This window comes from Amblyomma maculatum, chromosome 2 (genome assembly GCF_055883805.1).
Source record: "Amblyomma maculatum isolate TAMU_Amacu chromosome 2, ASM5588380v1, whole genome shotgun sequence".
Classification (NCBI taxonomy): domain Eukaryota; kingdom Metazoa; phylum Arthropoda; class Arachnida; order Ixodida; family Ixodidae; genus Amblyomma; species Amblyomma maculatum.
Window position 1 is genome coordinate 65,645,196 of NC_139345.1, and position 14,658 is coordinate 65,659,853.

At 49.7% G+C, this 14,658-nt stretch overlaps 1 protein-coding gene across 1 annotated transcript in view; it reads left to right on the top strand.

The window, feature by feature from the left end:
• LOC146198853 (synaptogenesis protein syg-2-like) overlaps window positions 1–14,658 on the top strand; it is a 307,237-nt gene that overhangs the window by 267,726 nt on the left and 24,853 nt on the right. The window contains exons 3-6 of the mRNA XM_084591992.1: window positions 3,376–3,486; window positions 11,711–11,914; window positions 13,600–13,664; window positions 14,351–14,588. Of these exons, the coding sequence (XP_084448118.1) occupies window positions 3,376–3,486; window positions 11,711–11,914; window positions 13,600–13,664; window positions 14,351–14,588 (618 nt within the window). The remainder of the gene's footprint in view (window positions 1–3,375; window positions 3,487–11,710; window positions 11,915–13,599; window positions 13,665–14,350; window positions 14,589–14,658) is intronic.

Sequence of the window (14,658 nt, forward strand, 5' to 3'; positions counted from 1 at the left end):
AAACGAGTTTGCACACTGAGGTACTCCGTGCCACCATGCTCCGCGCCCAGCGTGGGAAAACATTCCTCACATCGTGACAGTTTACATTCTAGCGTTCTCGGGCAGCACTCCTCAGAGCACCTCTTAATAAAAATTCTCACGATAAAGGGACGTCTACCCTTGGAAGTGGCAGATGTGCCCCACATCACCGCCTAAGGCAGTAACCATGGGTTTAGCGACTGTTGTGTAAGGTTGTATAAAGGGTGCAGCTAACGCGCCTAGCGGGAGCAAAGTGCAAAGCAAAATTTCGACTGATCAGCGAAGCTTTCTTACGGCGCTTCGACAAACTAAGCTTGAACAAAACTGGCTCGCAGGTGTGCCAAGGCAGCTTATAACCATAAAGATTTTAATGAAGAATGGCGCATTACGTTTAAGTGCAGGAAACTCCTGAATCGGGCAAATAGATATAATACCCCTAAAAAGCGCCCAGGTTAATTACTGATGAACTAACTCTATAACGAAGCAGAAAATGACTCCGGCTCGCTAATGAATTACACGGATACGAGTGGAGCCTAGATGCATGGCTTTGTGTACTAAGAGGAGCTCTTGCGGGTTCCGAAACCTGAGGCGCACTTTCAGTCTCGTGCTTGGCTTCGTGCCTGGAGCTTGCTGAGGAGAGCCTCGCGGCCTCCTAGGGGCAACAACGGGGTGAGCGCTCTATTCCTCGTCGTCGGCTGAGGAAGAAGAGAAAAACGAGAGCAAGAGGAGACGCCGGAGACGGCTGGGACCGGGCGGCTGCTCAAGTATGCAATTTGTCGAGGCGGGGAGGGGAGGGGTGGAGGATGATACCCGTTCGTCGTAGAGAGGAAGAGAAGGAGGAAGGCATGTTTCGAGGGCGGGTGAGTATAGGGTAAGTTGCATTGGGAAGAGGAGGGAGGGGAGATCGTCCTAAAGCGGCCAGCGCGGTTAGGAAACGGAGGGAGGGGCGCGCATTAGATATTCCATTACGGGCCGCTTCTCCGGCGCGCCTCCAATGTCTATATACCTAAGCGGTTCTTGGCAGCCGCCCCTTCAGCATCGTCAGGTATTCAGCTAAATGCGCGCCACAACCACCGCTTCCTCCCCCTCCTGGTGTCTTTGCCAGCGTCGTGTTCCTTTTTTTCCTTATTTTCTCCTCCTACTACTCCATTTGCCTTCCCTCCCTATACCTCCCAGTAAGCGTATGTTGGCAAGGGTGCTGAGCGTGCTCTAGCCGATCCACGTCTGCAGTACCCCAAACCACCCAGTTTACTGTGCTCCCCGCGGAAAACGCGTTCCTTGTAAGCCCTGATCCCGCGCATCTGCTGTTTTGCTTAGCCGCCTCGCCTCCACGCGACGGGTTCCCTTTTCTCCCTATATTTCCCGTTCTAGGAGGTGCGATGATGCCCGGAGCCTCGACCGCAGCTCCCCGCTGGTGAAGCGCGTACTGACCACACCGCAGGGTGCAGCTCCCATACACTCTACACTAAGCGGCCAAAGCTGAACCGAACAGGCTACTCTGCCCAGCGTTAACCCTAATTTGGGCGTGCCTAAGTGAAAAGGTGATGGCTGTCGTAAACGCGCCGGCGGGCGGGCGTGCGCGTGCGGAGCTCAAAGGAAGCGGAATAAGCGAAGGCGCCGGCCGCCACGTTCTACGCTGCAATTATGTGCGCCATTCTGGCTGGATCGAACGGCCTCAGAGCCGTTAATGCTTACTTCCCTCCTCGCTTGCCCTTCTGTGAGCTGGCATCACAACACGAGCGGTTTCTCCCACGGCTCCCCCCTTCCCCGGAAATTGTTTGTTGCTGACCTGCTTTGCCCCTCTTCGCCGAACGAGTTCTTCAACCTCCTTTTTTTGCCTACCTACAGGCCGTTAATTCAGGCGCGATAAACTACCAGGTTTATGCTGTCGTCACCCCCTGAACAAAGGCGTGTTTTCCTTCTTCGTTATTAAGGCGAAGCGTAGAATTGCCGTTGCTTAGTTTAGAAGGAGAAAGATTTTATTTACCTACTTTGTGGGCCGTAGTTTGGTCGGGGCGGAAACTCAGACGCGATGTTCAGTGGGCTCAACTCCAAGCTGATAGTCAACGTGGGCAATATTTGCTAGCAAACACACATAGAAAGATTTGACTGAGGCCAGAAATTAAGAATCGGTCTCTCCCGAGCAGCTAATGCTACATCGTTAGGTTAAAAGGAGCCCGATGTTCAGTGCAGCAGTTCCGTATGGTATACGGAAATAAAGCAAATGTGTTCTGTATACACAATGATGATGCAGATAGTAAGAGACTGAGTAAAGAAATAGGAAAAGAGAGAGAGAGAGATGAAAGTTAATTTGCGTAAGCGACCCTACAGTTTATGGAACGTGACCAGCATCGGAGGTGTTTCTTGATATTTTTGTTCTGCCTTCATTTTCGTGGTTGACGTTTTTTTATGATTGCTAATGGCTTCTTTATAGGTATGTAAAAGGCTAACTTGTTAAAGGGCGTCTCTCATCCAGAGTTCGTTTGCGATGGTAAACCTTGCGAAAGAACAAAATCATTAACTTATTGAAATTGATAGCTCGTAAGTAAAAAACGTTTTGTCATCATCGTTCTGCCGGGCTGTCCGGTCGACTTGTCTTGGGTGGTTCAATCGTGGTGATCGCCTTCTTAGAACGACTGCATGAACTTTTAAATTTAAGAACGAATTGTCAATCTTCATACTCCCCGCCGGGGTGGTTCAGTGGTAGCGCGCTCGACTACTATACCCAAGGATGTGGGATCGAATCCCGGCCTCGGCGGTCGCTATTTGTTAGGGGCGAAAAGCTAAACGCCCGTGTGCTGTGCGATGTGAGCGCCTGCTAACGAACCCCAGATGGTCGAAATCTCCAGAGCCCTCCACTACAACGTCATTCATAGCCTGAGTCGCTTTGGTACGTTAAACCTACGAACCAAATCAATCTTCATACTGTGAGCCCTCCATGGACCTTCTTTCATTTGTACATACCATGATCTTCTTTCACTTGTACATAACATCATCATCGTCCCGCGGCGCAGGCACCGGCACGCGCCTGGGTTCATTATCGTATTAAACGCTGGCACATCATACCTTGCCCTGCCGTCACGACTTTGCCGTCTCGACCTGGCCTACTTTCACAAGTGGTGGAGGTGAAATTCGATCCCCTTGCTGTCTTGTGCCCTGCCTCTCGCTAGCAGCTACGTTCCGGTTGCCGTTTGGCAACAGCTACCATCGTCATGTCAGCCGAGAGCAGTCCCGCCCCGACTGGACCCTCTAACTCGTCTACACCACCGCTTCCAACTGTGCCTTTTTCTCTTAGGGAGCGCTTCAGTAGAACTGTAAGACCGCAAGACAACCATTTGGGCAATTTCTTTTTCGCAGTGCCCCCGAAACGACCCGTGATCACGGACGAAAATGGAACGGAAATTCGCAACCTTACGCGTCCTTACGAGGAAGGCGAAGACCTGACACTTGTGTGCGACGTTTACGGCGGTAAGTGTGAACCACGCTGGTGAACCAGCCTACAATTTTTATGAGACTGAGACTGTGTAAACATCGTTCTTTTTTGCAGAGACTTCTGGTTTGTGTTGCTGTGGTTTTGTGCATGCGCGGCTGTACTTGCTTTTAATTATGTGTTTTGTGCTATGGCATTCAGTTGCATGAAAATGAGCACCGTCGAACTATCGATGTCTGCGGTGTATCTATTCACCAATTACTACACCTGATTCCTGGTTTTATTTATATTCCTCCCTCTGCAGTATAGTGCGGTCTGACACTTTAGGAATTATAAATGAGTAAAGATTGCCATCAATATGAATAATAAAAAAAAATAACCAACAGCCACTGAGCACCGGAGGGAGCCCAAAGCACGTTCTCAGAAGGACTACATACTGCTCTAAAAGAAACCAATAAAAGGCTCACTTATGTTGAAGCACTTGAGGAACTCCACGTTTAATTGCTGTGCATTCGATTTGTTTAGTTCAGTCAGGTAATGAGACTTTCGTAATTATTTTTGCGTTTGTTTGTTGTGGAAGGCTGCTTTTCCTTGTTTTGCCGAGTTTTAACCGAACTCATTCCGGAAAAAAATATATTCATATTTGTTGCAAGAGTAGATGGACACTTACCCTCAAATGATGCATAGGAAAGAGGGGCGCATCGTGCTTGGTTTCAGAACTCGCGATGGCTTCAGTTTTGATCCATCTCGGGCTGGTGCACTGTATTATTCAGGCAGCGCACTAAAACGCTTTTCGAATACACCATGTTTGGCGTTTTGTACTCTGCGATGTTTTTTGCTTATCAGAAACAACTCACGGTGCACAATCAGTTAACCTTCTCCCCCCAAACCCGAATCTATAACGTGTTTTGAAAATAGTAAATCTCATCGAGGGTACACAGCATCTATGCTAATGTGTTCCTTAGAATATCACAAGTTTGGTTAACATATGGTTGTTTTTACGACATCGTATGAAGGTATACTGCTATGTAATATTGTAACGTAACGTTACAGAGAAGGCGCTCTGGCACCGAAGAACACCAACAGCCAGTCAAGGCAGCACAAAAGCGCAGCACCGTATTGCTTCGTCGTCTTTTCCGAATCCCCCGTTCAAATCTTCGTCGTCTATGAATGACATGTGTCATTGCCCCCCTTCTTGGCAGCATCGCCTCGATGCTGCAAATGCTGCTTGATGCGATGAGCTGACAGATAGTATGCTAGGTTGGTATGGGATACCACAGCACAAAACGTGGGCAGTTTCAAGAATAGTCAGCGGGGCGATCGTGGTAGGGTTTCATCCGGACGACGTGCACAACATCAGTGAACTTGCGTCGCCTGCGGCTTGAGGGATCTTGGGTCGCGGATTCAACTTCATAAGTAACGTCGCTGAGGCGGCGGAGGACACGGTATGGGCCGAAGTACCGACGCAGCAATTTTTCAGAGAGCCCACGATGACGAACGGGCGTCCAAATCCAGACATAGTCTCCAGGCTCGTAGGCAGCGAAGCGCCGTCCCTTGTTGTAACGGTCAGCGTCTAGTTGCTGCTGTAGGTATATGCGCTGTCTTGCCAGCTGCCGCGCTTCTTCCGCACGCTGAGTAAAACTAGCAATGTCCAGGTCAAGCTCATGTTCGTCGTCGGTGTATACGGGCAGCATTGTATCCAATGGAGTGGTCACCCGACGGCCGAAGACAAGCTCGAAGGGTGTGAGCCGCGTCGTCTCCTGAAGTGCCGTATTATATGCGAACGTGGCATATGGGAGGATTTGATCCCAGGTCTTATGCTCTATATCCACGTACATAGACAGCATGTCGGCCAGAGTTCTGTTTAGCCGTTCCACCAAGCCATTAGTTTGCAGGTGGTATGCCGTGGCCCGTCTATGGCTAGTATGTGTAAGGTTCAGTACAGCCTTAGTCAGGCGGGCCGTAAAAGCTGCCCCGCGGTCGGTAATGATAACAGCAGGAGCGCCATGACGCAACACGATGTCGTGGACAAAAAACTCTGCTACTTCGGTGGCAGTTCCATTTGTGAGCGACGCGGTCTCAGCATATCGGGTCAAGTAGTCTGTCGCGACAACAATCCAACGCTTTCCATTAGTTGACTTCGGGAAAGGACCAAGAAGATCCATTCCCACTTGTTGGAATGGAGTTTGCGGTGGAGCGATCGGCTGAAGAAGTCCAGCTGGTTTCACGGGTGGAGTTTTTCCGTGTTGACAATCACGGCAGGTTTTAACGTGAGATCGTACTGAAGGTAATAATTTCGGCCAATAGTATTTCTCCCGAATTCTTGCAAGCGTACGACTAACTCCCAAGTGGCCGGCGGAAGGTTCGTCGTGACAAGCGCTCAAGATGTCAGGCCGTAGGTGCGTAGGTACTACGAGTAGAAATGTCTCTCTTGATATTTCAAAATTGCGCTTGTAGAGAACTCCACTTCGTAAAGCGTATGACTGCAAGCCACGACGAAAAACAAGTGGTACTCTACCACCGCGTCCTTCCAGATAATCGATGAGCGGCGCCAGCTCCAGGTCGTTGCGTTGAAGGTCAGCCATATGGGATTGAGTAATGGCCCCAATAAAGGGAAACTCGTCGGCGTTTTCTACTGCGGCGGAGTCCAATGGCGCGCGTGACAAGCAATCCGCATCTTGGTGTTTATGTCCCGACTTATAGACAACAGTAACGTCATACTCTTGAAGACGGAGGCTCCAACGAGCTAAGCGTCCAGACGGGTCTTTAAGGCTTGCCAGCCAGCACAAGGAATGATGGTCGCTGACAATACGGAAGGGTCGTCCGTACAAATATGGTCGAAACTTGCTGATGGCCCAGATTACCGCAAGGCACTCCTTCTCCGTTGTCGAATAGTTCGCCTCTGATCGTGAGAGTGTTCGGCTCGCGTAGGCGATAACCCGTTCTACTCCGCCTTGCCACTGAATGAGTACCGCGCCAAGGCCAACGTTGCTGGCATCAGTATGTACGTCTGTTGCGGCGTCTTCATCGAAATGGGCGAGTATTGGGGGTTTGTGTAGGCGGCTTCTAAGCTCCTGGAAGGCTTGCTCTTGATCGTCTCCCCACAGGAAGGGTATGTCATCTCTGGTTAGTGCTGTCAGTGGTTCAGCTATCTTAGAAAAATCTTGGACGAAGCGTCGATAGTACGAACAAAGACCTAGAAATCGTCGAAGTGCCTTTTTGTCGGTGGGACGTGGAAAATTTGACACTGCGGTAGTCTTCTAGGGATCAGGGAGAACGCCCTGTGTACTGACAACATGGCCGAGGAAGCGTAGTTCTTTGAAAGCAAGGTGGCATTTCTCAGGCTTGATCGTTAGTTGCGCGCCTTTGAGTGCTTGAAGCACGATGCGCAACCTGTCCAAGTGTTGCTCGAATGTAGGCGAGAAAATAACAACATCATCTAAGTACACCAAGCACGACTGCCACTTGAGACCTGATAAAACCGTGTCCATCATACGCTGGAACGTGGCCGGTGCAGAGCAAAGACCAAACGGAAGCACCTTAAACTCGTATAGGCCGTCGGGCGTCACAAATGCAGTCTTCTCTGTCTCTCTGATCCACTTCGATTTGCCAGTATCCGCTTTTGAGGTCTAATGAGGAGAAGTACCTGGCATCGCGTAGTCGGTCGAGGGCATCGTCAATCCTGGGCAGCGGATAGACGTCCTTTTTAGTCACGTTATTTAACTTTCGGTAATCGACACAGAATCTCAAGGTGCCATCTTTCTTTTTGACAAGGACCACTGGCGACGCCCATGGGCTCGTTGAAGGCTGGATCACGTCGTCCGCAAGCATTTCATCCACTTGCGTTTTAATGGCGTCACGTTCCTTAGGAGAAACTCGGTACGGGCGCTGGCATACCGGTAACGTGGTCTCATCGGTGATGATGCGGTGCTTGGCGACAGGAGTACGACCGACCTTCGAGCCTGTGGCGAAGCAGTCTGCGAAATCGCTCAGAAGAGCCGAGAGAAGATTCCTTTGATCGGGCCTCAAGTCGGGGCTAATTTTAACGGTTTGCAGAGCATGACAAGGTGCGGCCTCTTCTTTAGGGTTCGTTCCGGCGGTGCATAAATGAGGTAAGGCAGTAACATCGTGAAGGACGGCAACAGCCGTGCCCTTGGCGAGATGCCGCATCTCCTTAGCAAAATTTGTCAGGAGGACAGTAGCACAACTGTTCTGGAGTTGTACGAGTCCTCGAGCAACGGCTAATTCCTTCTCGAGTAGTAGCGGAAGGTGCCCATCCGCGATGCCCTCGTAATCGTGAAACAAATCATGCTTTACAAGAACCAGCACACTAGAACGTGCCGGAACCCTCACGTCCTCGAGTAGTAGCGGAAGGTGCCCATCCGCGATGCCCTCGTAATCGTGAAACAAATCATGCTTTACAAGAACCAGCACACTAGAACGTGCCGGAACCCTCACGTCGTCGTCGACTATACGCAAAATGTTCAGACCCGGATCTTCGTTTTCCATGCGCGCCACGGCTCGTTTCGTCGAAAAGGAAACACGCGCTTCTTTCAGGTCAATGACAGCGCCGTTGGTCTGCAGGAAGTCTAGACCAAGGATCAAGTCTTTCGAACACTCAGGAAGCACGATAAATTCTCCGACATACACAAAACCACGGATGCCGACCCGCGCTGTGCACTTGCCTGCAGGTTCAATCAAGTGACTTCCCGCCGTACGAATTTTCGGGCCGGACCAATTTGTCAAAACTTTCTTCAATTCTCGGGCAAGACCACGGCTCATTACAGAATAATCGGCACCAGTGTCGAGTAACGCGGTGACATCCACTCCATCAATCGTTACACACAAATCGGAGGTAGTATGCCGGATGCTGTCGCTACCTGACACAAGTGAAATCTCGTCGGGTCGGCCTGACGATGACGGAGGATCTTCACATTTTCCGACATCAGCGACCCTGCCTCCGAAGGTCGCTGGTATTAGTTTTCCCGGCCAGGGCTGGGAGAGCGGCGTCGGGAAGAGTGGGGACTTGTCGAACGGTTGCTCGTCGGGGACGTAGACCGACGCTCTTGGTAAACGGATGTGACGGGGTACTGTCGCACTGCAAGGTCGCTTGCAATCTCAGTAGGCCGTTCTGCATTCCGAGGGTAGAGGCCCTCCGAGGCGAAACCCCGCATGTTGACGCGGCGATACGGGCACGCCCGGTAAAGGTGACTGGCTTCACCGCAATGATAGCACAGGGGCCGACGATCCCGGGGCTGCCATACTTGACTTTTACGGGGTGGCTGGTAGAGTGGCGGAGGGGAGTAGCGAGGCTGCATGCGGCTCCATGCGAGGTGCTCCATACGGGGACCCTGCGGCTCCATTGCTGGAGCTGCGGCGTTGATACCATGGTCTGGCGTGGGAGCCTTACTCAGGACGGACGCGTAGGTGGGCCTCGCGTCAAACGTCTGGTGAGGAACGCGCTGCTGGGGAACAACGTCAGCAACTTGCTGAGCTGCCATACGCACCTCGTCCCGGACGACTTCAGCCAATGAAGGAAAAGATGCTGTGTTGCAAGGCATCCGGAGCGCTTGCAGTTCCTCCCGCACGACAGACCGGATGAGATTGCGTAGTGAGTCTATGTCAGTGCCGACATGTACAGGGGGTGCGTCGGACCTAATGATGTTCACGTCACGGTTGTACTGACGGGCTCGGTGTTGCAGCGTTGTCTCCATGGTCGCTGCCTCGCTGAGAAACTCCGCCACAGTGCGTGGTGGACTGCGCACCAGTCCCGCGAAAAGTTCTTGTTTAACACCCCGCATCAGGTGACGCAGCTTCTTATCTTCTGGCATTTGTGGGTCTGCACGGTTGAAAAGGCGTGTCATGTCCTCAAAGAACATACGCACGCTCTCGTTCTGGCGCTGAATGCGCGAGTGTAGCGCAGCTTCTGCTCGCTCCCGGCGGTCGGCGCTAGGAAACGTGGCTTTGAAATCACGACAGAAGGCTGCCCAGGATGGGAAGGAAGCCTCATGGTTTTCAAACCATGTCCGTGCACACTCTTCAAGAGCGAAGTACACGTTGTGGAGCTTACGCTCATCAGTCCACCCGTTGTAACGAGCAACTCGCTCGTAGTTCTCAAGCCAGTCCTCGGCGTCCTCGAACACGTCGCCATGAAAAGAGGGGGGTGTTCGCGGCTGATGACACAGAATGTGGGTGGGAAGCTTGCTCTCGGATGTCATTGCAGCAGGTTCTACGGCCGTCTGAGGGTGCATCGTCCTGGTAGCGGCCGGAAGGGGTCCGAATTCAGGGGGCTCTCCACGTAGGCGGCGGCCGAGGCGTTGATGTACGGGGGTAAGCTCCGTATTGATAGGTTGATTATGCAGGACTGGATCGATACCTGGCTATTCCTCCACCAGATTTGTAACGTAACGTTACAGAGAAGGCGCTCTGGCACCGAAGAACACCAACAGCCAGTCAAGGCAGCACAAAAGCGCAGCACCGTATTGCTTCGTCGTCTTTTCCGAATCCCCCGTTCAAATCTTCGTCGTCTATGTATGGCATGTGTCAATATATCTTACTGGTATACGTATGTGTTAAATTCAAAGTGCCTTATAGATCTAGATATTTCGTTCGCTGCTTTAACTTAGCTTGACGCGAAAGTAACGCTAACGACATGTTCTAGAAGGCGACTGTAGACTACAAATATTTTTGAGTGGCCCAATATGTTTAAGGCAGAATGAAAGATGCCCCGCCGGGGTGGTGCAGTGGTAAGACGCCCGACTACTGTGCCGGAGTTCCCGGGATCGAATCATGGCCTCGGCGGCTGCGTTTCGATGGAGGCGAAACGAAGTGGCGTCCGTGTGCTGTGCGATGTCAGCGCACGTTAAAGATCCCCAGGTGGTCGAAATTACTCCGTAGCCCTCCACTACGGCCCCCCTTTCTCTCTATCCACTTTCACTCCCACCTTCATCCCTTCCCTTACAGCGCGGTTCAGGTGTCCACAGAGCAAGTGTGACAGATACTGCGCCTCTCTCTTCTTATGAACCAACCAACCAACCAATGAAAGATGATGTCATGCGGGCAATGTTTATATATTTATATACTTTTAAGGCGAAAGCGTTTATAAGCTCATAGAACGAAATCCTGTGCGCGAGAGTTGGGCGCGGGATCTGTTATATTCCGGGAGATTACACGAGATTACTCCCTGTCTAGCGTTCTTACCATCTGCAATGCAACACTTGAATGCGTGCCAAGGAACACCACGCGACAGGAGTGATGGTGCACCGTCCAAATACACTTGCTCGAGAAAGTGTGACAGATATTGCGCCTTTGCTTTCTTGTAAACCAATTACAGTAAAATACCACTTGAACGAACGTCATTTAAACGTAGTACTCAGTTGTACAAACTTTATTAAATTCCCTTGCCGAAGTTTCATTGAACGCCCTTCATTTTATCGAAACTAAATTGTTGCTCATTTCAGTTCTACGCACAATTTCTACAGCTTCATCCTGTGTCTCCCACCTCATACTGAGCATTTCAACCGGAACTACGCTCACGTTTTGCTGAATATTCGTACGTTGAGAAATACATTTTATTACAGCGTGACTAAAACTGGTCGTAACTTAGTTCTAAGCTTAACAGGCTATATAAACAAGCTTGTAGCCAGCGGAATCACTAGCTAGCTTTGCATGCTAGCTAGTGATCCAGCTTTGGGCGATTGTTCAACTGTTTTGTTGGCAAACCCCTACGCGATTGTCTTCCCAAAACAGGACATCTGTGCGGGTCATCTAGCCGTCGTTAGACATTTTCCTCGGACGTGTCCGAAAGAGGCTATACGGGCGCAATAAATGTATACCTGAACCTGTAGCAGTTATACTGTTTTTTATGTAGTCACTTCCGATCTAGGGCCGTCACTTCAATCTAGCCAATAGACGTTATCGAATTTGGTGACATCACTTCCTTCCAGGCAAGGAATGAATTTTATGACGAACTACATACTTTTTTTTTTCAATGAAGCTTTCAATGCAACAGCACTAAAAGAGAAATCTTCGCCTTTCATACGTCTTCTATGTTCGCAGTTTGGCGACTAGGTGGGCAAAACTTTGAGCAAATACCCCGTACGCCACTGTACTGTTCGGTGCCTTGCTTAAGTATTTTTTTTAGAGACTGATCGTACAAATCAAGCCCTTTTAGGGAACATGTCAACGATTGTCTTCTAGCGTGAAACTGAATTCCATCAACTTAGCGCGTTGCTTTAGAGAAGCCGCCTTCGGTCGGCGCAGGGCAGCCGGAGCCAGTGGTGACGTGGTGGCGGGGATCGAAGCTGCTGAAACAGGCACTGAGCAGGGCGCCCGACGGCCATCCCCGTGCCACCCTTTTGCGACTGAGGCTCACACGAGCCGACTATCGGGCCATGCTCATCTGCCGGGCCTCCAACAGCAACGTTTCCGAGCCTGTGACAGCCAGCGTCGTAGTCAATATGCACTGTGAGTAATAAGATGCCGCGACGATGGCATTCGGTAAGGTGTGCCAAAACTTGAGTTGCCTTTACAGCTGTCTGATATTCTGTAAAGCAGACTCAGAATGCTCCAGCACGTATACACATCTTGTTCTGGAACTAAGCGCAATTCTGTCACTGAAACTTATATAGAGCAATGGGCTGTGGTCAGACTGTGTCAGCTATTTCAGCGAACGCTTTAAAAAAAGTCCTAGTAATAAGGAGTTCAAAACGGGGAAAATATTGGTACGAACAAACTCAGAGCCTCGGTATACATCTTTTGTTTAAAAAAAAAAAAACTCATGTATTTAAACAACTAATTTCTAAAACTGTCTAATTAACTTTCCCCTTCGCCATCTGAATGCCAGTGCTAATAAGAATTTTGAAGCCTTGGTAAAGGCGACGCTATAAGAGTTTCTGAAACGACAAAAGAAAACTAATTTCTTAAATTCCCGCAGCGTGAGGAAATCCGGTACTTTATATCCGCTCGAAACCGAAACTGAACACATTGGACGCGCAAGAAGCTAAGCGCAGATGCGACGTCATTTGCTGATGAGTCGCAGGGGACAATGGCTACAAATTCGAACTGCGTGCTCTACAGGGCTTTGTCGTGCAATTTACTTTGTTTGTTCGCTGTCAAAATAACGACCATGCAGTTGGAAATGACGCCACCTTTTTTTTTTTTTTTTCTGCAAGCTGCGAAGCGAAATAGTGTACATGGCGTCGCACAATAATGATTGCATTTTGAATTTAACACCTCAGTCACTGTAATGAGACATCAGAGGGCGTCGCCTCTGTACCTGCCTTCCTGCGCATTTATTGCGTTTCGTCAGTTTCGCGCGCAAAAACAAAAGCGCCAGATTTCGTCGCATTGCAGGGCTTTAGCGATTAGTATTTCTTAGTGTCAAAAACTCATATGCCATCATTTTGTCTAAGGCTTCCAACCCCTCTAGGCACTAAAATCCGGGCTGCGTTATTTGAAAAGTTATATTTTATTTATTAAAACGAAAGCAATACTTGCCTCATTACGCGAAAATTCGGTCGCCGGCGTGTGGACTCTATGGTACTCCAAAACGACTTCAGGTGTGAACAGAAACAAGTGCGACGGATACTGCGCCTTTCATTTCCTGTGAACAAATTATTAAGGCGAAAGCTTTTCTAGGCTGACGGTGAAAATCTCGCGTCGGCAAGATTTGTCAGCAAGAATCCGCGAGTGACGGATAGTATTCTAATTCACTATACTTCCCTGTAAATTAATTATAGAACTCCGGTGAACTACGATGCGTTCAACGAAACGCTGGTTGTGTTCATCAAGGGGCGCGCGATATACCATGTGCAGCAGCCACGCTCAGTCTTTTGCATTTCTCCAATGCAGATTCCGCAGGGATCTCGGAACTTTTAATTCAAGACAACAATACAATACAAGACTATTTGCCTTGGGGGACGTAATTAAAGCCTAACGACTGTCTTTACAATGTGATAACAAGTTTTAGTTGAATAGTTGCATAATTTCACGAGATCTGCAGTAAACTGTGTCGGCCAAACTTGATAGTACGTTTCTGCAAATATGAACCGCTTATTTTTAGTGATTTTTGAAATCGGTTGTTAAAATAACACTTGTTATCTCTTATGTAAAAATTTCCTACTAACCTCGTTTTTTGTGCTCACTTACAGTGCAGCCAATTTCGGTTGAAATAAAGGGAAATCGAGGACCCTTGTCTGCTGAGATGTCGACACAGGTGCGTATGTAATTTATTAAATATGTGTGCGCTGAGACGAATTGCAAGATAATGCGGAGTCTTAGCTCAATGTTTAAATTTGGTGCCTGAAAATTTATTGTTAATTGTACTGTTTAAACGTTTATGCACGCAGGAAGCAGGTGAAACAACGGTGGCCATGTACTGGTCATTTAGATAATAGCGTCTGAACAAACATCAGGCCGAAGTTGAATAACGAGGCGGCCTCATGGAGCATAAGCAGCCTTTTCAGCGAACGTTTCAGCGAAATGTTAGTCGGGTGGAAGCAAAGAGAGTACCAGGCGAATCATGCGTCCCGTTTCGTGCGCGCCTTTACAGAAAAAGCTGATGACAATCGATTTTCGCGCCGCTGGAACTTTCTTCTAATCGCTTTCCATTTCTTTAGCACACAGCCGAATCCTAGCTTTGCTGTTGTCAGGACTTCTCATGACCGAAATCCTGTCTTGCTGCCAGACGAACAATTGTTCAGCATCATCAAATACGAGGCACAAGTTTTCATTGCGCATTGTTGCTTCGAAAACTTTTTCAAGTTCCTAGCTGTTCCGGAATTATCTGGCGGAAATAGCACCCTCCGCGTCCGGTGTTTGCGATGTATGAAGAAAGCTCGCTTCTGTCGATGTCGCCTGCGTCAGGAGCCGAGTCTGATGTTCCTCCCAACTCGGCGGCAGGTTATCTGCCAGGTTGAAGGGTCCCGGCCGCAGGCCTCGGTTCGCTGGCTGCTCGGATCCAGGGAGCTGAGTGACTTCGCCACGCGGGCAGCCTCGAGTGACACCTCGCTCAGCGTTCTCAGCTTCGTGCCCAGCGCGTGGCACCACGGCGAACGCCTCCGATGCCTCGCCTCCAACACGTTCTGCAGCCGACCGCCTGCGACGCCTTTGGAGGATTCCTGGACGCTGGACATTCACTGTGGGTGACACCGTATCTTCTGTCCAGTTTCTCTATGCTACTACTATGCAGAACGATAATGAAGTGTGAG